At 41.9% G+C, this 21,317-nt stretch overlaps 2 protein-coding genes across 4 annotated transcripts; one reads left to right on the forward strand and one right to left on the reverse strand.

Moving 5' to 3' along the window:
• The first annotated feature begins 328 nt into the window (after positions 1-328).
• Positions 329-20,793, forward strand: LOC116036972 (fibroin heavy chain-like). The gene is made up of 26 exons (XM_035991009.1): positions 329-332; positions 1,139-1,249; positions 1,652-1,732; positions 1,812-2,393; positions 2,722-2,802; positions 2,928-2,975; positions 3,096-3,158; positions 3,251-3,298; positions 3,487-3,549; positions 3,663-3,707; positions 3,843-4,139; positions 4,340-4,375; positions 4,482-4,835; positions 6,681-6,713; positions 6,817-6,996; positions 14,540-14,650; positions 14,739-14,780; positions 15,206-15,733; positions 15,851-15,877; positions 15,963-16,349; positions 16,877-16,933; positions 17,140-17,223; positions 17,424-17,474; positions 17,771-17,794; positions 18,113-18,178; positions 19,157-20,793. The coding sequence occupies exons 1-26, from the start codon at positions 329-331 to the stop codon at positions 19,198-19,200; spliced, it is 3,447 nt and encodes a 1,148-aa protein (XP_035846902.1). The 3' UTR covers positions 19,201-20,793.
• LOC118496614 (salivary glue protein Sgs-4-like) lies at positions 1,245-3,882 on the reverse strand. Of its 3 annotated transcripts, XM_036009024.1 has the most exons (4): positions 3,823-3,882; positions 3,482-3,584; positions 2,706-2,760; positions 1,245-2,378 (listed from the first exon to the last, which is right to left on the reverse strand). In XM_036009024.1, exons 3-4 carry the CDS (start codon positions 2,708-2,710, stop codon positions 1,808-1,810), a joined length of 576 nt encoding a protein of 191 aa, XP_035864917.1. In that variant the 5' UTR covers positions 2,711-2,760; positions 3,482-3,584; positions 3,823-3,882; the 3' UTR covers positions 1,245-1,807. The 3 variants fall into 3 exon arrangements, with proteins under 3 accessions (XP_035864917.1, XP_035864916.1, XP_035864919.1); XM_036009023.1 differs by having other exon boundaries at positions 3,482-3,876; XM_036009026.1 differs by lacking the exons at positions 3,482-3,584; positions 3,823-3,882 and having other exon boundaries at positions 2,706-3,386.
• Positions 20,794-21,317: the final 524 nt, after the last annotated feature.

The following is a 21,317-nucleotide window of genomic DNA, read 5'->3' on the forward strand; positions in this document are numbered from 1 at the left end:
AAGGTGATAAGCCATTGTTGAGGGGCCACCCACCCTCACACACACACACACACACACACACACACACACACACACACACACACACACACACACACACACACACACACACAGTGATAAAGGCTAATACATTAGGAATGGCAGGTCCCTGATAAAGGGCGGAAGTCATCACGTCAGTCAGAAAGACTGATTTTCTTTGGAATTTCAGGCCTCTCTGTTTTTCATGTGTAGGATGAGGAATGTTGGTGATAATATCCAAATGATCCTTAGAGGTTAAGCCTTGGTTTTGTGGAACCTTTTGAATTCCACCCATTATGCCGGTGGGTAGAAAATGGGTCAGTGTAAGCACAGGAAACAGACTCATATGTCACACTTTCCAGTTTACCAAAAGTCTGGCCGTCTCAGCAGAACACATTTTTTCAGCTACGCTACACAATAATGCCCACAAAGTGTGTTTGTGTTGCCCTGCTCCACCCTAAAGAATAAGACGCAAACATCCTAGTTCACCTGAACAAGCAATGCGAGGGATGCATTTTTAAACACTGTGTTGTAATTTCAAGCAAAAATCCACAAAACCAATTAAAGCCAAAACTGTGCAAACTGTTACATGAACAAAGTCACCTAGAGCTGCTTATAATTAAGACGACACTTCAGGAAAACAAAAAGAAACAAATGGATTGATTCAGTCAAATGCCACCAAGTAAGACTAACTATCATGTGTACAAGCTCTCTTTTAAGGAATTTAACTTCTTTTAGGGAGTGAGATAATTTAATTTATAATTTGATGTGGCAACTGTTGAGAAAGTAAGAGTCATCATGGTCTCCCAGGGGTTTTTCTCAGTCATCTCCCCACACAGGCTTCAGTTCCCTCTCTGCAGCCTGGTAACTTTTACTGACCCATCTACAGCCAAACACTAAAGTCAAATATGCACACTTCAAACTAATGTTCAAAACCTTTCCAGAGAACAAGTTAACCCTTGTGAGGTTTCTCTCGGGCAGCCATCATACATGTATAACATTACTAAAGGGTGGAGTCGCACAGGGACACACTGAATTCATTAATGTATGATGTAGTGTATTGTAGTCACTAGAGCAAGTATAGGAAGTACTAAGTACTGTTTCTCTTTTATCTGCTAATTAGGCCTTGGGGCAGGAGGTTTGGGTGGAGGAGTGCTTGGAGCGGGAGGCCTTGGGACTGTCAGAGGTCAGGGAGATGGAGGGCTGGGAGCTGGAACAGGCTACGTACCTGGAGGTCAGTGGTTTCCATTTCTCTACATCTGTATCTTTACATGACACCCAATAATAGGTTTAAATGCATTGGCCTGTTTCTATTTCTTCTTATTAACAAGTGCACGGATAAATAAATGCATTAATAAAGTGAGTTCATCGCCAGGTGTTTATGCAATCATACAACCATGAGAATTATTGAACAACATGAATAAACAGAGCTGGCTTATACTCGTGTATCTTCTACACAACCTGCTGGCAAAAAGAGTCACAAATAAACAAATCACAGAGCTGCTCTGTTGAAGCACCCAATAATATGACTGAAAAATGATTCTCTCCTCCTTAACTGGTCACACACCTTACATTTGTATATATTGCTTACCTTGAAGAATATATTTGCATTAAACAAACCACTGTCCTGACCCAGGTGGCTATGGAGGCGGTTATGGTCCAGGTGCTGGTCAATACCCAGGAACTGGTGGAACTGGTCCCAAACCTCCTAAAACAGGTATTTGCAGCTTACTAATAAACATTAAGCAGTTTTAATCACTGAAATATGACAGAATTTTGTTTATTTTTTACCTTAGGAACAGGTTATGGGCCTGGTGGAGTAGGATTTGGACCTGGTGGAGTAGGATTTGGACCTGGTGGAGCAGGAGTAGGGCCTGGTGGTGCAGGATTTGGGCCTGGTGGTGCGGGAGTAGGGCCTGGTGGTGCTGGGGTTGGGCCTGGTGGTGCGGGATTTGGGCCTGGTGGAGCAGGAGTAGGGCCTAGTGGTGCAGGATTTGGGCCTGGTGGTGCGGGATTTGGGCCTGGTGGTGTGGGAGTAGGGCCTGGTGGTGCGGGAGTAGGGCCTGGTGGTGTGGGATTTGGGCCTGGTGGTGTGGGATTTGGGCCTGGTGGTGTGGGAGTAGGGCCTGGTGGTGTGGGAGTAGGGCCTGGTGGTGCGGGAGTAGGGCCTGGTGGTGTGGGATTTGGGCTTGGTGGTGCGGGATTTGGGCCTGGTGGTGCTGGAGTAGGGCCTGGTGGTGCTGGAGTAGGGCCTGGTGGTGTGGGAGTAGGGCCTGGTGGTGTGGGATTTGGGCCTGGTGGTGCTGGATTTGTACCTGGTGGTGCAGGGGTTGGACCCGGAGGAGTCGGTCCTGGTGGAGCTGCTGTGCCAGGAGGAGGTATTTAATATAAATTACATTTTGCTATACTGTATACAGCAATGTATACATACATGAATTCTACAATTCTACAAAAAAGCATTAAAGATTAAATGTATTTCAGTACTGTAAGGTGAAGCACATACATTAACTATATAAAACAATGAGATATTATATTATATATATATATATATATATATATATATATATATATATATATATGTATTTCTGTGGAAAAACTTATTTCATTCTTTAGTGTCCTGTAAATTGTTTTGCGCTGTTTTGCTATTTCAGTCTAAAAGTTATATTTTGCCAACTAAAGGGACTTTTTACTTCATTGCTGTTTCAGTTCCAATGCTGCCACAGACTGGCACGACTGGGGGAGGACCTGGAGGAAAGAGCGGTGGTAAAGCATCAAAACAAGTTCCAGGTAAAAGAAGACACTCCCTTTGTTACTCAAGGATGTGCTACATCAGTTCACTTAATAGTTTATGATCAATCAGAAACACTGATTTTTTTGGGCAACATTCTACATTTGTGTATGCTGTCACACAGGAGTTGGGGTGCCTGGACTCTATCAAGGTGGATATGTACCAGGCCAAGGTATGTTGCAACACAAGAAACATATAACACATATTAAACAATACAATAATACATCATTCAGTGTTTTTGCAGAAAAAGTTGTAACACTTGTGTGATTTTCTTCTCATCTTCCCTGGCTAGGTTTTGGAGGCCGTGGTGTTCTCCCTGGAGTGGCCACAGGATCTGGACTTGGGCCACAGACTGGTGTGTTAATGCACTCTATGTCAATGAATCTTGGCGCAACACATCTTGGCACACATGCCTACAAACAAAAACTATTGCCTTATTCCTCGCAGGGGCCGGGGTGCTCGGCCAGGGGGGTGCTGGACCAGGGGGAGCCGGCAGTAAGTGTCATAAAGTCCTAAACTGACAAACTGCATCATATTACAAGCAGATTTTACAAGCAGATTTTCTATGCATTACTTGCAACTATTTTAAAAGATGAATTGATGAAACAATAATAAATATTATCCCAGGTTGCAATTGAGTATTTTACAGGATGAGCATCTCTGTAGTGTATTTCTCACCTTAGATGGTCGGGGACAGCAGTTGCCTGGGGTTTTTCGTGGTTACCCTCTCGTATCACCAAAATCAGGTATATAGGAACCAGCAATGCAGTAAACTCTGCAGCTGCATGTAGAGTTACACAATGTCAATGATAAATTTAAAAGCAGAAACACAGAAAATCATTCATTCTTTCAATTACAGGGGCAGGCAAATCGAAGAATCCAGCCAAAGCTGCAGCTAAATACGGTAAAGACACATAAGCTGAGGTGTCAACCTTGTGTGAATGTGTTGCAAATGTGTTGCAAAATTAAGCATTATGTAATTTTTAAGTACTCTGTATTGACATTTTTTGTAAACTCACCTGTTTGTTTTCTCAATCAGGTGGAGCTGCAGCTGGAGGAGGTGCACTTGGTCAAGTAGGTACTTTGGGGGTTGGGGCTGGAACACTCCCAGGAGGAGGAGTGGGAGTCATACCCGGATTAGGAGGTGGAGTTGGAACAGGAGGTGGACCTGGAGCTGTACCTGGATTTGGAGGTGGAGTTGGAACAGGAAGTGGACCTGGAGCTGTACCTGGATTTGGAGGTGGAGTTGGAACAGGAAGTGGACCTGGAGCTGTACCTGGATTTGGAGGTGGAACAGGCAGCGGGCCTGGAGTAGCCAGCAGCATACCTGGTTTAGGTAAATCTTGAGAAGTGCAACTTTTTCAGGTATTTTAAGGGAGGTGCAGGACACATCAATCAAATAATTTTTCATATAACGTAATTTACCATTCCTGAAATGTTTTAAACAAATATGTCAACAATGAATAACCTTTTACATTTGCACAGGTCATTTAATGTTTTAGTAACACTTTACTTTGACATTTCTTTGTACCATAGGTTATGGTGCTGGCTCAGCCAAAGCACGCAAATATGGTGAGCCATTTTTGCAAAATAGCAAAATAACATGATAATTATGTAGTGTGTGTATTTAACAACCTCTGTAGCTGAGACACACTAAAAATGCCTTTAATCTCTCCAGGTCTACTGGGCGGTGGAGGCACTGGTGCTGCTGGAGGCCTTGGACGAGGAGGACCAGTAGCTGGAGTTGGTCTCGGCACAGGAGGGGGGCCAGGTGGGCCAAGTGTTGGCTATGGTTTCGGTCCAGGCGGTGCAGGCACTGGTGCAGCAGGAGTTGGACTAGGCACGGGAGTGGGACCTGGCTCTGGGGTTGGTTTTGGTCTAGGTGGTGCCAGCACCGGGTCAGGTGGTCTTGGTTTTGGTCCTGGTGGTGCTGGCACTGGCCCTGGAGGAGCTGGTTATGGGCCAGGTAGAACTGGGTACGGTCCAGGTGCAACTGGAACTGGATTAGGAGGAGCAGGAACAGGACCTGGAGGTAATTATGAATCAGTAGATTTGGTGTTTTTGGAAAATGTAGCCTATAATTATGCAATAGTTATAGCTTAACACTATAAGCAGTAATCCCTTAAGATATAGTATGCAGTAATTCGACAGCATATATTGCATTAGCAAAGACAAATAGATAATTAAAGCTGCAAGCACCAATGAAAGGGCCCTCGCCACTCCCAGCACGTCGGGTGTTCAGGCGGATAGCCTGTTGCCTGTAACACTTCCTCTGTCCACTATGTGGCGCTAGTGAACACACACTAATTATACGTTGTGTTGCTGTATATTATGTGTAGACCGCACCATTAAAATTTCATGTTAATTGGATTTGTCAATTTGTCACATAAGGCTGACTTGCTGTTGCCAGCAGGTGGCGCAATGATCATAACTCAATATGGGCGTGTGATGTCTCCAGGTCTGGACTCTTAACATGCCTGCAAAGTTTCAGGCAGATTAGACAATGTAAAGGGAAGTTACAAAAGCTTCCTGCGTTATAGCAAAACGTACAAAATGGCTGCCACACCATGCCCACGTTGTTCTATGAAAACACAAAAGCTCATGAAAGTCTTGACATGGTGCTGACCCAATTTGAGAAGGATCTGTTGAATCTCTAGAAGGAATTTAAAAAAGTCCTGTACCTGTAAAGGGCCTAAAATGGCGTGTTGTCACATGACCTATGACATCATTGTTCGAGCTATCAAAAATTCCTTCGCAATTTAAGGTCACATCTGTCAGAGGATTATACCAACAAAAATTCGGAAAATTGGATAACCCCCTAGGAGGAGTTTGACAAAATGTGCGTAAAATACGTGAAAAATGCATTAAATGAAAAATGGCTGACCTCCGGTTGGGCGGGGCTAATGAGAGTAAATTGGAAATATGTCCGAAATGATGAGAGCAATGTGTCTACCAAATTTCGTGAATATCGGAGCTGCTATGTTTAAATTTGGGTCTTTAATGCATTAGGGGGCGCTATGGAACTCGCTTAACACTCATGAACCAAATCCCTGGACAGTCTCTCAATGCTCACAAGTTTTGATGTGTGCGCCAAATTTTGTGAGTTTTCGAGTATATTAGGGCGTCAAAAATGCGGTCAAAAGTTAAAACTAATTAGGGGACACTATAGAGCCACCATGCCACGCCCAAGCCTAAATGCAATATTGGATCAAAGTATTTACTATTTGAACATGGCTGCAAAATTTTGAGAATTCTCGTGCATCCTAAAGTACTTGTTGTAAATGAATGCACAAAAACCAAGATGGCTAACTTCCTGTCGGGCGAAAACATTTAAAAAAATGTATACTGTATGTTCCTCAAGATGAGAACATTGTTCCTATCAAATTTCGTGAAGAACAAATAACTTTATCCAAACCATGGCATGCGTTGGGGGGCGCTATGGAGCCTGCTGGCCACGCCCAAGCTCAATCACTACAGAACTTTTAAATTTTTGCCAGGTCTGACGCGTTATTATGGATCCCACGTAACTTCTAAGCAAGTCCCGCCCTACGAAGCAGCCTGATTGGTTGGGGTGAGGCATTGACCTCGAGTGGTTAAGGTTAGGATAGCCGATTGGTCAAGGGATAGGACCTGAACAAATCGGGTTACATTACCTTACGTAAGCATGGACACCTGGCCAGTCGTAGCGTGTAAATGCTGTTGAAGTGCGGGCCTTGCCTCGAAGTTGCATGGGTTCCATAATAAAGCAGGTGTGACTATTTTGATGAGTTTTCGAGCGCAGCAGAAAAATAACAATCCTTACAAAAACAATAGGTTCCTCGCACTTTCAGCACTTTGCCCTTCGTGCTCGGGCCTAATTACTATATTTGTGTTTCAGGGTATGATGCCAGTGCCAAAGCTCGTAAATATGGTAAGAATAGTTATATAATTGAATATATTTGCATGCTATTATTATTATATTGCATTTAACAAAGAATATCAGTACAAATAAAGCATGACTGTTCTGCTCACAGGCATGTTAAGTGGAGCACTTGGAGGTCAAGGGACAAGCACTGGAGGATTCAGGCCTGGTGGTGCTGGTACAGGCTATGGACCTGGAGGTGCTGGTACAGGCTACGGACCTGGAGGAGTTGGACCTGGTGGTGCTGGTACTGGCTATGGACCCGGTGGTGCTGGGACAGGCTATGGACCAGGTGGAGGAGTTGGGCCTGGTGGTGCTGGTACTGGCTATGGACCCAGTGGTGCTGGTACGGGCTACGGACCTGGTAGTGCTGGTACAGGCTATGGACCAGGTGGAGGAGTTGGGCCTGGTGGTGCTGGTACTGGCTATGGACCCGGTGGTGCTGGTACAGGCTATGGACCAGGTGGAGGAGTTGGGCCTGGTGGTGCTGGTACTGGCTATGGACCCGGTGGTGCTGGTACGGGCTACGGACCTGGTAGTGCTGGTACAGGCTATGGACCAGGTGGAGGAGTTGGGCCTGGTGGTGCTGGTACTGGCTATGGACCTGGTGGTGCTGGTACAGGCTATGGACCAGGTGGAGGAGTTGGGCCTGGTGGTGCTGGTACTGGCTATGGACCCGGTGGTGCTGGTACAGGCTATGGACCAGGTGGAGGAGTTGGGCCTGGTGGTGCTGGCTATGGACCCGGTGGTGCTGGTACAGGCTATGGACCTGGAGGTAGGATGAAAGATTCGGATGAAAGATAAAATATGGAGGCTTGTCTGAATTGAGATGGATCCCCTGGCTAATATAACACTCTTAAAATATCTTGATGTGTCTGCATTTTGTAGGTTATGCTGGTGCCAAAGCCCGCAAATATGGTAAGAAACAACCGTATTTAATAAAAAAAAATTGAATGTGTATCAACAGACAACATTATAATTAAATACATTGATACATACTGTAATAATATCCAATTGGGCTTATACATCTAAACAAAATGCAGCAATTATCAGTGTTATTAATTATACCTACTCCTTCCAGCTATAACATATCAAAAAGTCTGCCACGAAAACAGCCTGTTGTTTGTCAACAGAGTGTAAAGTGCTATCAGGTTAGTCTATAATATCTAATAAAATGCTGCTCTCTGCAGGTCTGCTTGGAGGTACCCTGGGTACAGGAGGACTTGGTGGTGGAGCTGGGCCTAGTTCTGGGCTCGGAGTAGGAGGAGGGGTCCCCGGGAGAGGTGTTGGACTAACAACTGGTGGTGGACCTGGAGCAGGACAGGGGACTGGTGGAATACCTGGTTCTGGTATCGGAACGGGAGGTGGGCCGAGTGGCTTTGGACCAGGCAGTGCTGGAGGTATGAAGAGAAGAACAACATTCTCACAGTTCCTCATAAACAGTATGAAACAAACAAGAAACACAAAGATTATTAAACATATGACGCAAATGCAACTACTCACTTACAGAAACTAATTAGTTTCATTCTGCACTTGCCTTTTTCTGTTCCTTTCGTAGTTGCCTATCTTTGATTCATGTGGTGATAGTTAATATAAAAATATTGATTAGTGGAGTTTTAACACCAGCATACTGCATCTATAACAGCATTTGAGCCTTGTCACAATTACAGGACTGACAGAACAGTGCTGAATGTGTGCACATCAAAATATTCCTGAACCCACACATCTTTATGAACTCCTTTTTTGGTGTGCACGTCCTTTGATTCTCTTGGGGATCTAAGTCTCTCAAACATAAAGTGATTTCTACATTAATTTTGGAATAATAACATCATATGGTCAGTGTTTATAAGAAAAATTGCAGTATGCAGTGGCCAATGCCAAAAGATAGATGCCAAAATTTGATAGATTAGGTCAACGCAAAGATTTTAATCTAATCTTATTACAAGACACTTCTGTGGCAGTTTAATTGTCTAGAAAGTTGAAATCAAACACATAAAAATCTGTTATGAGAGATGATACCATTAAAAAAAAATTATTAGCAATGACAACTCAACATTTTATACTTTCATTCAAGAAAAAAAAGTAGTTTTTTTCCCTAAAACATTTTAAGACTGAATATATATAGAAAGTCTCTATAAGAGCTACCAAACTGCACATTTCCTCCTCCCTAGGGCTTCCCGGTGGAGGAACATTGGGAGGAACAGGATATGGACCTGGTGGATATGGACCTGGAGTTGGACCTGTGCCTGGGACAGGTTATGGACCAGGTGGAGGCTATGGTGCAGGACCAGGGGCTGGATATGGAACAGGTTCAGGGGCAATTTTAATTGTATCCAAGATAAATCTTGCCTAACTCAAATTAAGCAAAGTCCTAACTTGCCTTTTTTTTACAGGATATGGAGCTGGATCAAAACCTGCTAAATACGGTATCAAAATGTCCCTTTTTTGTTTCTTAAAAACACAATGATGGAGGTTTCATCCCAATTCCAGTAAAAGCTCAATTATTTTCTAAATGATCCTGGTGTAGGTCAAGGTGGAATGGGTGCTGGTGGTGTCCTTGGAGGTGGAGCAGGAGGAGGTGGTGAGTTACAAATTCTTCTTCTTTCTGTTTGCTGATTTCTTTTTTCTCCAATTATACACTCTTGGCGGAGTTTCTTATGCTCCATTTATTATCTTGTGTAGGTAGGTTTTATAGGTTATGTACAAGGAGGCTTTGGGGCTGGCATTGGAGGTCTAGGTTGGTTTTTAGTAGAGTGTCTGTGAAATAGCGTGGTGTTCTAAATAAAAAAAATAACAAAAGATCTGAATCACGTTTAAGTTTGAACTATTCCTTTATTGACCTCTATTGGTGGTTAGTGGGAATTGCAGGTGCCTTGCACTACTCATGGCCTGTAACTGAAACAAGTTAGATAGTAATATAATATTGGAATGACAATAATACTTAGATATTAGTGTTTTATTACAGTAGACTAGAGGAGCTGGAAATATGAGTAGATAGGTGGGAAGGCAGGGGTGGTTTCAAAGTTAACATCTCATATCCCATCATTATAATGAAGTATGGTAAAATAATAAAACTGTCATATTTACGGTTGTGTACTGTTGTACATGTTTTCGTCTTAAACTTTGACCCTCTCACTGTGTGTTTTCACTTCATCAAAGTTAATTGGAACACTTTGGTTGCCTAGAAATGTCTGTTAATTGCAATTGTTATGTTGGTTGATCACACTAGCTTGGCTGCAGTTGAAGGGTGACAATGTTTGTGCAAGGTTACATATTTTAGCTTTAATTCCAAAAAGCAATTTTTTTATTTGGAAAGTGAAATTCAGAATCGTCAGAAATCTCAGTCAAGAAAAGTGATTTTGTGACTAGCTCTAGTCAGTAATTCTAATGCCACCTTTAATTGCTTATTTTATCTGTACAAATCTTTTTTTTAAACAATGTGTTTTATAAGTTTTTATATAGCAGTCAATACATGTCATTTGTTGTGATCCTCAGGCACAGCTGGATCTAAAGCTGCTAAGTATGGTAAGGTGTACTTTGACAATACTCTGTGTCAAGTAGAACATTATTTGTATTTTATATAATTGTTTGAATTGAGGAATATAGCTGTTCATAAGAACCTCTTTTGAATTAATCAGATTATCTCTTTCCTAAACTGTAGGGCAACCTGGTGGAGTTGTACCTGGGGCAGGAACAGGGACCGGCACTGCGGGATCTGGTACAGGGACCGGCACTGGTGTTTCAGTAAATGGCACCAGCACAAGCAGCAGTGCAGGGACAATTGGGCCCAGTGGTAAGCTTCTGTTGGATTAAGAATACACATTTTAGTTGCAATGAATTATTAATAATTAATCAGATAATCCATATGCCTGCTTGAACAGGAGGAGGACTTGGAGCCACAGGAGGCACACCAGCTCCAGCATCAGAAGGTACCTGGACAGTGGACAGACACTTTAGTCACATATTACCACAATACATTTACTCACAGGGTTTCCAGTACGTTAGTACGTTTTAATATAAAATGTGTCTAACAAGGATGAAAAAGACAGTGATGGAGGTGACCTTCCAAATTAGAGGAATAAAAAAGAGAAAACTGGCTAACTAAAAATATTTTAGCCGTTTTCTTTGTCTATTTTCAAATCTCAGTCCTTATTCCAGGTGATGCTGGTACTGGCAGTGTGATAGAGGGGTCTGGAAGTTCTGGAGGAGAAGGTGTGTTTAAACTTGTCTTTTTTTACCATGAAATCAGGCACAGAATTTGTGGATATAGACAACAAATCACAAACACGAAAATTCAGGTCCAAGGATGTAATAATCTGATGGTTATAAAAGATGGCCCTTAGACTCCAAGGCAAAAAAAGGTATCCACATGTGTGTGTATTAAAACAGGAGGTACTGGTGTAGCTGGCAGACCAGTGGGTGAAGGAGGTGACAGAGATGGCTTGGGTGGAACAGGAATCCCCATCATTGGAGCAAAACCAGGTATTTTAATCATATATACTACAAATTCAAAACACATATTAATAGAAGTTAAGGTGTTAATTTGTTCTGCTACTAACTCATTAAGTAGTATAAATGAAATTGGGTTATGTTGGAAGAAATGTTGCTGTCTTAAATCTCTGTTAGTTTGTTGTTGTCTTAGCTGGGTTGTCTTCCAACTTTTATGTTCTTCTTTAATCATTTTTATAAAACAGGACTCAATGGGACAGAAGTTCCAGGTCAGTGTTTATTTCAATGCTTCTGCATGTCTGTCTGCAAGCGTTGCAAGTTCTGCATCCATTTCTGTCAGAGTGCATCTGTTAGTCAGACGGACATCCCAAAAACCATGATGTGGATTTCAATTAAATCCAGTGGTAACCAAAGGAACACTGTTTCTTAGATTTTGTCGTGGACAGTGCCATCATGTGGCCATTTATAAAGCGCTTTAAGTTTTCACTCATGCAGTAACTCCTTAACTTTGAGGTGTACGTGTAGAAGAAAACACTTTTTCTCCCAGGATCCAGGAATATTCAAAAATTTTATAAAACCTTGCCTACACAGATTGTGCATTTTGGATCATTGCTAGATACTTTTATACATTGAGACTGTTTTACATTTCTAACATGGGTACATATAATTTAAATATTAGAAAACTTAAAAACATATTTGTACTAATATTACAAAGTATTTGCACTGTGTGATCACAGACCCTTTAAAGTTTCAACTCAGACACCACTGGTGCAATTTTTTCTCAAACTTGAAGGGACAAACATATTTAGTGTTCTTAAAAACATTAAATTTTCTGTATATTTACAAGTCAAAATTGAAAGGCTATAACATCCACACTAATTGGCCCAATACTGCATGTAACATCTACAAAGGACCAACATATGTACTTGTTTCCTTTATATTACAAATTAACACGACTGAACATTTTGTTTTCATATCCTACAGGTCCCACAGGAGCCGCCCCTGGTAAGTTGGCATAAAGTATACCAAACACTGAGATGTTACTTGTGAGAGGTTAATGGAGCTTATTATACAGTAAAGGACTCTGGATTTTGAAATAGCATCATCGTAATGTAAACATAAAATCTGCCTAATATCATTGGCATATCACGCTATCACAAATGCTTTTGATTTTGAAGCAGATCACAATATGTCTCCACTTGAATGCTTTCACAGCTATCACTGGTTTACCTGTACCCGAGAGTGAGTGTTTTTCTCGTACTTCCTATCACAAAACTGGCACCACAGAATACTGCATGGCAGACTGACGCTAGCTAATGGCTGAAGCTGGCTACTAACATTTACCTTTGAGAATGTATTGCAAAAATGTTTCTGATTAATAGGTGCCCAAGATAATCTATATTTCTGTCATTACAGTTGGGGGCAGGACTGTACAACCAAGTGGTACGTAAACCTCCATTAACTGTTTGGTTAATAGGTCTACATATTGTTTTCAAGGCTGTGTGGCTCACATACTTCTATATGATATGTTAGTGATGCCTGCACTTCCTGTAGTGTTCAATGACTTAGAGATTGTCACTCTGGTATCTCTCTTGTTTTTCTCACTCTTTCTAAAATTCAGGAGGTACAGGACTTCCTTCTGGAGGTGAGATTTCCCACAAGACATAAGAGCTCACGCCTTCCAACTCTGAGTCCTGCTTGTGCTTCTGAGATTTTGAATTGCTTCTTCCGTTTCTACATCTTGTCGGCAGAGATCTTGTAGCTGAAATCAGGGAATATATTCTCTGATGTTTCTTGAATTTCCCTGTATAATTTTGCAGGTTCTGGTGGTGATATCTCAATAGGGACACTGCCTGGAGCCAAACCTCTCAGACCCCCAGGTAAATAAAAACACCAGTTTCAGTATAACTTACTTATCTTATTACCAAACAGCCTTTTACCAAAGGTACAAGACAAAGCAACTACTGTATGACCTTCAACAAGGGGTAATCATAAGCCAAACAGCCACCTATCAAAATCTATTATACATTCACCAGGCCTGTTATTGTTTTTGTGTGGACTTTGTGGGATCAAAATAATGAATAAAGAATACTCGCCAGGCTTCTTCTCTGTAATGGTGGTTAAGATGTGGCTGAGGTTACTGACTTTGTTCTTAGTTTCAGTTGTAATTATATGCTGAAATACAGGTACGGTGTCCTTCTGTGCTCTGTCTGCAGGTGTCCCCAGAGGTGACACGCCAGGTGAAGGAGATGGAGAGGGAGGTCCTGATGGAGAGAGAGGGGTTACAGGAGGCACAGGTGGAGGAGTAGGAGGGAGTTCTACCAGTGCAGGAGCAGCAGGAGGAGTTTCAGGTGGTGTAACAGGAGATGGGAGAGGAGACAGTCCTGCTACTGGAACTGGAGTTAGACCAGGAGGTGCAGCTGGTGGAGTTGGAGGAACACCAAAACCACCCAAAGGTTCCATTTTTGCCATCTGAATGTACACTCCATTATGACTGTATTACATCTAATGCCATCCAAAATCTACCACTGTGTATCAAACTTCCAATCTAGCCACTAGGACTGGCTAGATAGTGACAACTAAAACTAAATATTCATGCTGAAGAAAAAAATCTATTAAATTTGTTTATTTTTTAAATGTAGTATACGGACCTGATGGGACTATAGCAGGAGGTGTAAGTGGTGGACCTGGTGGAGTTGGTGGGGTGGCAGGAGGAGGTCCAGGAGGAGTTGGAGGAGGTCCTGGAGGAGCAGGTTTGGTACCTGGGACTGGTGGGCCTGGTGGAGTAGGAACAGGAGTCCTTAAACCTGGAAAAAGTGAGCCACTACCGTGTTTTCTTCTCTGAAATGTCATGGATGTAATTCATCCCAAACCTAAATGCCTATATTACAATTATGTTTATACATTATCCATCATACTGTAGGCTATGGTGCTGGTGGTGCTGGAGTTTTACCAGGTGGAGGTATGCTAACTAACACTATCCTTACCATCTGATTTACAGCAAATGACAAACATACCTGAAATAAAGTCTGAAATATCTCTTTTTATCTCTCTCAGGCATACGTTACCCGACTGGAGCTGGAGTAGGACAGGGAGCAGGAAAATCCGGCAAAGGTTTTATAAAATGTTTTCTCCTCTCTTTATAAAAGGACTTGATCAATGAAAGAAGCTTAATGATACATTTTATGTTTTTACCTTTCTATCAGTATATGGGGCACTTGGAGCAGGAGGCTGGGGTGGAGTTGGGCCTGGCAGTTATGGAGCTGGTCCTGGTGGCTATGGTACTGGTCCAGGAGGTTATGGTGCAGGACCGGGAGGTTATGGGGCTGGTGGTTACGGACCTGGTGGCACTGGACCAGGTGGATATGGGCCCAGCACTGGACCAGGTGGTGTTGGCACAGGACCAGGCAGCCATGGACCTGGTGGAGCAGGGGTTATTCCTGGTGTTTATACTGCTGGAGGTCAAAGACTGGGGACAAGAAAGCCACCCAAGTCAGGTATAATTACCATGTATTATAACACTCACAACATTTAATAACGTATTATGTTTTAAGATGGATTCAGGCTGTTAACTCCTTCTGACAGGCTATGGATCATCCTCACTGGGTGGAGCAGGCTATGGGCAAGGTGAGAAACGTCTTTATTCTAACACTTTAACACCTTTAAAATGTACAAATAATAGGGGTTTAACAATACATCAATCTGGATCGATATTTGGATTAAATCCTCAACAATACAATATTATCGATACAAGGTAAAAATATCGATACATATCGTCATCTTTAGGATGCGCCGTTATTTTGAAATTCCCACTTTATATTTAGTTTTATTTATAAAAAAGAGTAGTTTGTTTTTCATTTAAATGTCTGCAAGAGCTCAGTAATGAAATTGACCAATCATATTTTAGTTGTTTTTTTGTAAATATATATAAATGTAACCGATTGTGTTAAACGGGCTTATGTATCATCTCTTATCGGTCGCAGGCTGAAATTGTATCGTGGCAGACTTTGTGAAAGAATTAATATAATATCGTATCGCAATAATTTCTACAGGAACAGGTGGTTTCGGACCAGGTGGTGCTGGCACAGGAACGGGTGGCTTCGGACCAGGTGGTGCTGGCACAGGAACGGGTGGCTTCGGACCAGGTGGTGCTGGCACAGGAACGGGAGGCTTCGGACCAGGTGGTGCTGGAACAGGAACGGGTGGCTTCGGACCAGGTGGTGCTGGCACAGGAACGGGAGGCTTCGGACCAGGTGGTGCTGGCACAGGAACGGGAGGCTTCGGACCAGGTGGTGCTGGCACAGGAACGGGAGGCTTCGGACCAGGTGGTGCTGGAACAGGAACGGGTGGCTTCGGACCAGGGGGTGCTGGCACAGGAACGGGAGGCTTTGGACCAGGTGGTGCTGGAACAGGAACGGGTGGCTTCGGACCAGGTGGTGCTGGCACAGGAACGGGTGGCTTCGGACCAGGTGGTGCTGGCACAGGAACGGGTGGCTTCGGACCAGGTGGTGCTGGCACAGGAACGGGTGGCTTCGGACCAGGGGGCCAAAGATTAGGAAAAAGAAAACCTGCTAAATCTGGTAAGTAATGGTCAAGTTAAACTATAAGGCAGGTGATATACAAATATTCATTGTAATGATGGAGACACCTATTTGTTATTGTTTCATAAGTTTGACCATTCTAATCCTTTTTTTCAGGTTATGGAGGAGCTGGGGATGGATCAGGTGAGGTTCAGGTTAGGATTGGGGATGGTAAATATATTTTTATACAAATATAGTTGTGCTAATGTGTTTAGATGTTTCCCAGCAGGACGATTAGGTGGAGGTACAAGAGCTGGTCCTGGTGGAGTTGGAGCTGGGCCTGGCGGCTTTGGCCCAGGAGGTGCTGGAACTGGCGGCTTTGGCCCAGGAGGTGCTGGAACTGGCGGCTTTGGCCCAGGAGGTGCTGGAACTGGCGGCTTTGGCCCAGGAGGTGCTGGAACTGCTGGCTTTGGACCAGGAGGTGCTGGGCCTGGCGGTTTTGGCCCAGGAGGTGCTGGAACTGGCGGCTTTGGCCCAGGAGGTGCAGGAACTGGACCAGGGGGGTTTAGACCTGGTGGTGTGGGTGGATATGGACCTGGTGGCCAAGCACTTGGGAATAGGAAGCCTCCTAAATCGGGTTACGGCTCGTCGTTGGGTGGAACTGGCTATGGACCAGGTAAAATTCTCAATTGATGCAAATAAATATTTCATTAAAGGTTCTGATAATTACTGATGCATGTTCTTATTGTCACAGAATATTAGGGGTGTGTGTGTGTGTGGGGGGGGGGGATCGAAAATCATATGCATCATGATTTTATTTTTGACGATTTTTAAAATTGATTCTTTTCCCTAGAATCAATATTTTTATTTATTTTTTTTACCAATGATTCACCTAAATATTTCTGTTTATACGGGATATGGGACAAAAGCATATCGTCCAAGCCCTAATATTTACCATACTGAACAAAGAAATAAAACAATTATGACATTTCCATATTATATTGTATGAACAAATGTATCTTCAAATGTAAGTCTTATCCGCATGATAAAACTGATGTTTGTTTCATGTTAATTTATCTTTTGCTTTGTTTTCCTATTCACTCTGTGCTAATTCAATACTTTACTCTGATACATATCCATTATGTTATCTGCCATTCATGTATAGTCTATCTAATTTACTTCAACCCCACCCGTGTTCATCAGGTGGTGGAGTAGAAGGACTTCCTGGTGCAGGAACAGGAGGTATTATTGGAAGCTTAGGTAAGTTTCTTGTTTATAATGGAAAATAGTGAGTACCAAATGAGTAACTTTAGGAGTGGCAGAGCACAAACTGTACAAGCACAACTTCATACTCTTCTCTAATGTGCCTGGTGTTGTCTTTGTAAAATATTTCAAAGTGTGATACAAGTCTGTCAAACAAAAAACTAAACTAGTAAAGCTTTCTCTCTACTCACTTGCCTTTCCAGGTAGTGCAGCAGGAGGAACAGGAGGGTCCTGGGGTCCTGCAGGAACAAGTCAGGGAGTAGGAGGAGGTGCAGGCGGCTTACCAGGTTGGTTTTAAGTGAAGCACTGATACAACACAGAACAATAATATACGATTATGAACATTTGCGTTTTTACATTTTGAGATTTGAAAACAAAAGCATTCAATGAAACCACAGTGAATACCTTGCCTGCCTCTGGGAGACCAGTCTATCCAGAGAAGTGCATTGTGTAAGTGATGCAGACTGTAATGTGTCCACTGTTCCAGCAGGGGGTGTTGGCCCTGGCTATGGTGGGGTGGCTGGTGGAAGCTATCCAGGTAGGACAGAAGCTCTTTGTCACACTTAAACTTGCTCTCAGCATATTCTTTGTAAAGACTTAAAACCATAAACAGTAAATATTGTGAAACCTAGTAGATAACCAAAACAAACAGTTGTTTATGCATACAACAAAGTAACAACAGAAAATGCTTTTATCCAGAATGTCCGGCCTTGCATAGTGAATATTTGTTTTGGCATATTTTCATTTAAGTCATTGCTGAGATAACAAATGAGACCATTGTAAAGATTATCAATTGTTCATTATGACTCTGTCTTTCCTGTTATTGTTCTCTAGGATACACAGGGGCCGGGCAAAAATGTAAGAAAACTCACTGTATCCTCTGGGATAAGCATGCTCTAATTAGCTTCAGTCTCTTAACACACATATGTCCAGCACTAACACATAGATATACACACTGACACATAATGATCTAGATTAAGACAATTACACATTCTTTCCTTGTTTCATAAAGTATCTTTTTGATGTTAGTTTGGAGGCTTTTTTTTAACACAAATGAGTGAAAACATCTACATTTCTGATGTCTTGTACTTTTATTGTTAACAAAATAAAATAAAATAAAATAAGATGTTCATTTTGAAAATGTCTGCAGAATAACTTTACTTTTATGTTCTTTAGCCAAGGCACAGAAGGCAGCCAAATATGCAGCCATGCAGGCCTTTCTGGGAGCTGGGGGCTACAGAGGTAAAAATCATACACATTGTAATGTTTTACAGTTAGATCTATACTAGTCTCGCTATGCCAGACCCTCCTCCAAAGCGCGCTGATGGAGGGTCTGGCTACTCCACACAGCATTCGGGAATGGGAGGAAAACGTGCTCTGGTTTAATGGTATTTCTTCAAACCAATCCGAATTGTCATGGGCGGCGCTAAACTCCGCACAGAGCCGCTGCAAAATAGTAGTGCGAGAGAAAACTCAGTTTGGACAAATAGTCTAGCTAGCTGTCTCAATGTACCCTGCAGAGATCTGAGGAGCAGTCAACAATAGTCCTCATAAATCCACCAAATTTAAAATTCCAACACAAAGAAAGCAGAAGAAAATGGAAAATACATGCATCCGGCGGAATTTCCCGCGGCACCGGAGTAATCCCGGAAGTGGAACGTTAACGATATAGACTAGATCTATACAGATACACAAAACATTGTACTGGAATTTTTGTGAGTGAACTAAAAATGTCATGTTATCATTCAAACTCATTCCAGGACACATCATCCTGAGTTCTTAGACTTTAAGTGTAACTGAGCTTGTTTAAAGAAATGTTACATGATGAAAACGTTTCATACATTGTTTCCTCTGACACTTACCACAATGAAATGCACTTCAGTAATCATCCCTATACACTTTGACAAACAAAGCCTTTTGGAGCAGCATCTAGTAGAATGCACACCCTTTTCTCTTAAAAAAAAATCTGGTTCAGGTTTTCTGAGAATTTGGCATGTTTAAGAATTGCCACATAGTTAACACCCACAATTACAGTTAGTTCCTTTTACAGACAGTAGTAAATAAAAACTGACCCTTCTAACTGAGACACTGGGATGCACTTCTGACTGTAATGCTTGTTAGTATGAAGTGTGACTACATGTTTTTCAGTGTTGTTTTTACCTAAACAGTATGTATATTGTATGCCAAGTGAAGAATAATTTTCTCTGTTCTGCTACTTAGGCGCTGGCTGTCAGGGTAAATACTGTGGCCGAAGGAGGAAGTGAGAGACCAAAAGACAGGAAGTGACCTCATAAACACAACAGTGGTGCTATTGCATGATCCCAGATTGTAAATGTCTCACCTGCCGTAGAAGCTAAAGCTTCAACGCATTCCACAATTAAGTTACAATTTTCATTATCCTAGATTTTATACAAGGGTCTCTTTCAAAAAGAGCATTGGTTCTCAGCATGTTTGGGTTGTGATTCCTTAAAACAATGCAATGCCTCTGTTGCAGGCTGCTGTGCAGAGTGGTAAGATTTGTCCTTGTGTTGTTTTCTGGATAATTCAGCGATTTGACTTTGAAACAATTTTAAATGTCTTTATGGGGATCCATTTCTTTTAACAGCAATTTATTCCCCTATGAATCACATTGTGACTCTCTTAGGATCCCAACTACCAGGCTGAGAACCACTGAAATAAAAGATCAAGATGTCTTCTGAAATTCTGAGGCCAAGTTGTACTATAATACAGTTTTTGTTTATTGTTGTTGAACATCATTTGTGTTCCTTTGCAAGTATCACCATGAATCCTCTGGGTGAAGACTGATACCAAGGACACCCTCAGGGCAGCTCCTTCAGACCTGTCTGCATGCTGACACAATGTTGTTGTATTTTTCTCTCAATTCAAGGCCAAGGCCATACTTTTATCCAGTTAGACTGGATTGTGTTGGTTTTGTTTGTGTAATGTGTTAATTCACTGTTTTTAGCTTTTACATCAAAGTGCAAACACTTGGATAATCTGTACAGACAAAGAAACGGCTGCTATTTTGGGGGGAACTGTGAACAAAAGGGACTAAGTGGATTTTTTTGTAGTGTTGTGTTTTGACTGGTCATTATCTGATCCCTGAAAAGCAGTCCGTGTTCATTTGAACTGTGCTCAGGCCTCAGCAGTATCAACACCTGTGGAGGCTGAAGGTCCTCAGCTGTTAACACTCGTGAGATTCTTCCACTCCATGCACAACATTAAAGGCAACGTTTTATAGATACACACAGAACACTGATTGGTATTAGTGTAAACTTTTGGTTAACGTGCATATTTTTTCATTATTAGAAGGATTAATTTGTTATATTATCATGTGGCTTAGATGTGGCTTTTACATTTGCTGTTGAGGTAAGCAATTAAACTAAATGTGAGGTAATATGATGAGAATATGTGATAATGCATTTAAATGGCATCTGAGGAGAATTGATTACTGTGTTTTTATTTTTTGGAGTACCTCTTTTAACACTGTTGGAAAATTGTTCACGTTTGCTAGTCTTTTTAAATTATGCTGACAAAAAGCAGAACAAGCTGAGTGCTTTATCTATTTAGTCTCATTTTACGAATTCAATATTAAATATTTGAGTTATTTTGTGTGTATTTTAACAGTTTTTAAACATGTGTCCTACTATGGTTTATATAAGTGCTTTGTTTTCTGCATTGTGCTAAATCACAATGTAGTCTGTGATGTCATTTGGATAAAAAGTGTAATTGAATCTCATCTTGCATTTGAGCTTGTGTCTCTATCATGAAGAAAAGAAGAAAACCTATGAAGAAAATGATGCACTTTTGTACACGTTCAGACAATGCTCTTTGAAATAAAGAAATTACCAACAACAGTTGTTTCAGGCTGTTATTTTAAAGCAGCTAGACTAGACAATGTTGCACATGCACAAAATGTGAAACAGTCTGAAGGGTTTTTGGAACAAGGTAAAAAAAGGAAGCTGCACAGAGGCAGTTGTTGGTTTTAACATGTTAATGTGCTGTGGTAGTGTGATAACCAAAATTTAGGCTAAAAAGGGAAACAACAAACTATGGCCTGAGCAGATTATAAAAGTTAGAGCAGCAGTCAAGTGTTGTCTTCATGCTGACTCATATCGAGACTCAGTACATAGTACACATTACAGCTTATAATACTGTAAAGTTTACAACTATACGCATTACAGTCTGTAGTCTACAGCAGAGGTACAAGCAATGAGTGATTAATAAATCCTATGAGCAATGAGTGTAGAATAACCAGGGATGGAGACTAAACCAAAGACGAAATTTAACAGAACTGATCCTCACTGTTACAGTAACACACAAGGTGTCACAGCAGACACACCTCTGCGCACACACACACACACACACACACACACACACA

This window comes from Sander lucioperca, chromosome 13, assembly GCF_008315115.2.
Source record: "Sander lucioperca isolate FBNREF2018 chromosome 13, SLUC_FBN_1.2, whole genome shotgun sequence".
Classification (NCBI taxonomy): domain Eukaryota; kingdom Metazoa; phylum Chordata; class Actinopteri; order Perciformes; family Percidae; genus Sander; species Sander lucioperca.

Coding starts and splice junctions, on each gene's coding strand:
- LOC116036972 (XM_035991009.1), top strand. Junction 16,934..17,139: donor AGGTATTATTGGAAGCTTAG/GTAAGTTTCTTG, acceptor TTGCCTTTCCAG/GTAGTGCAGCAGGAGGAACA. Junction 18,179..19,156: donor GGGAGCTGGGGGCTACAGAG/GTAAAAATCATA, acceptor TCTGCTACTTAG/GCGCTGGCTGTCAGGGTAAA.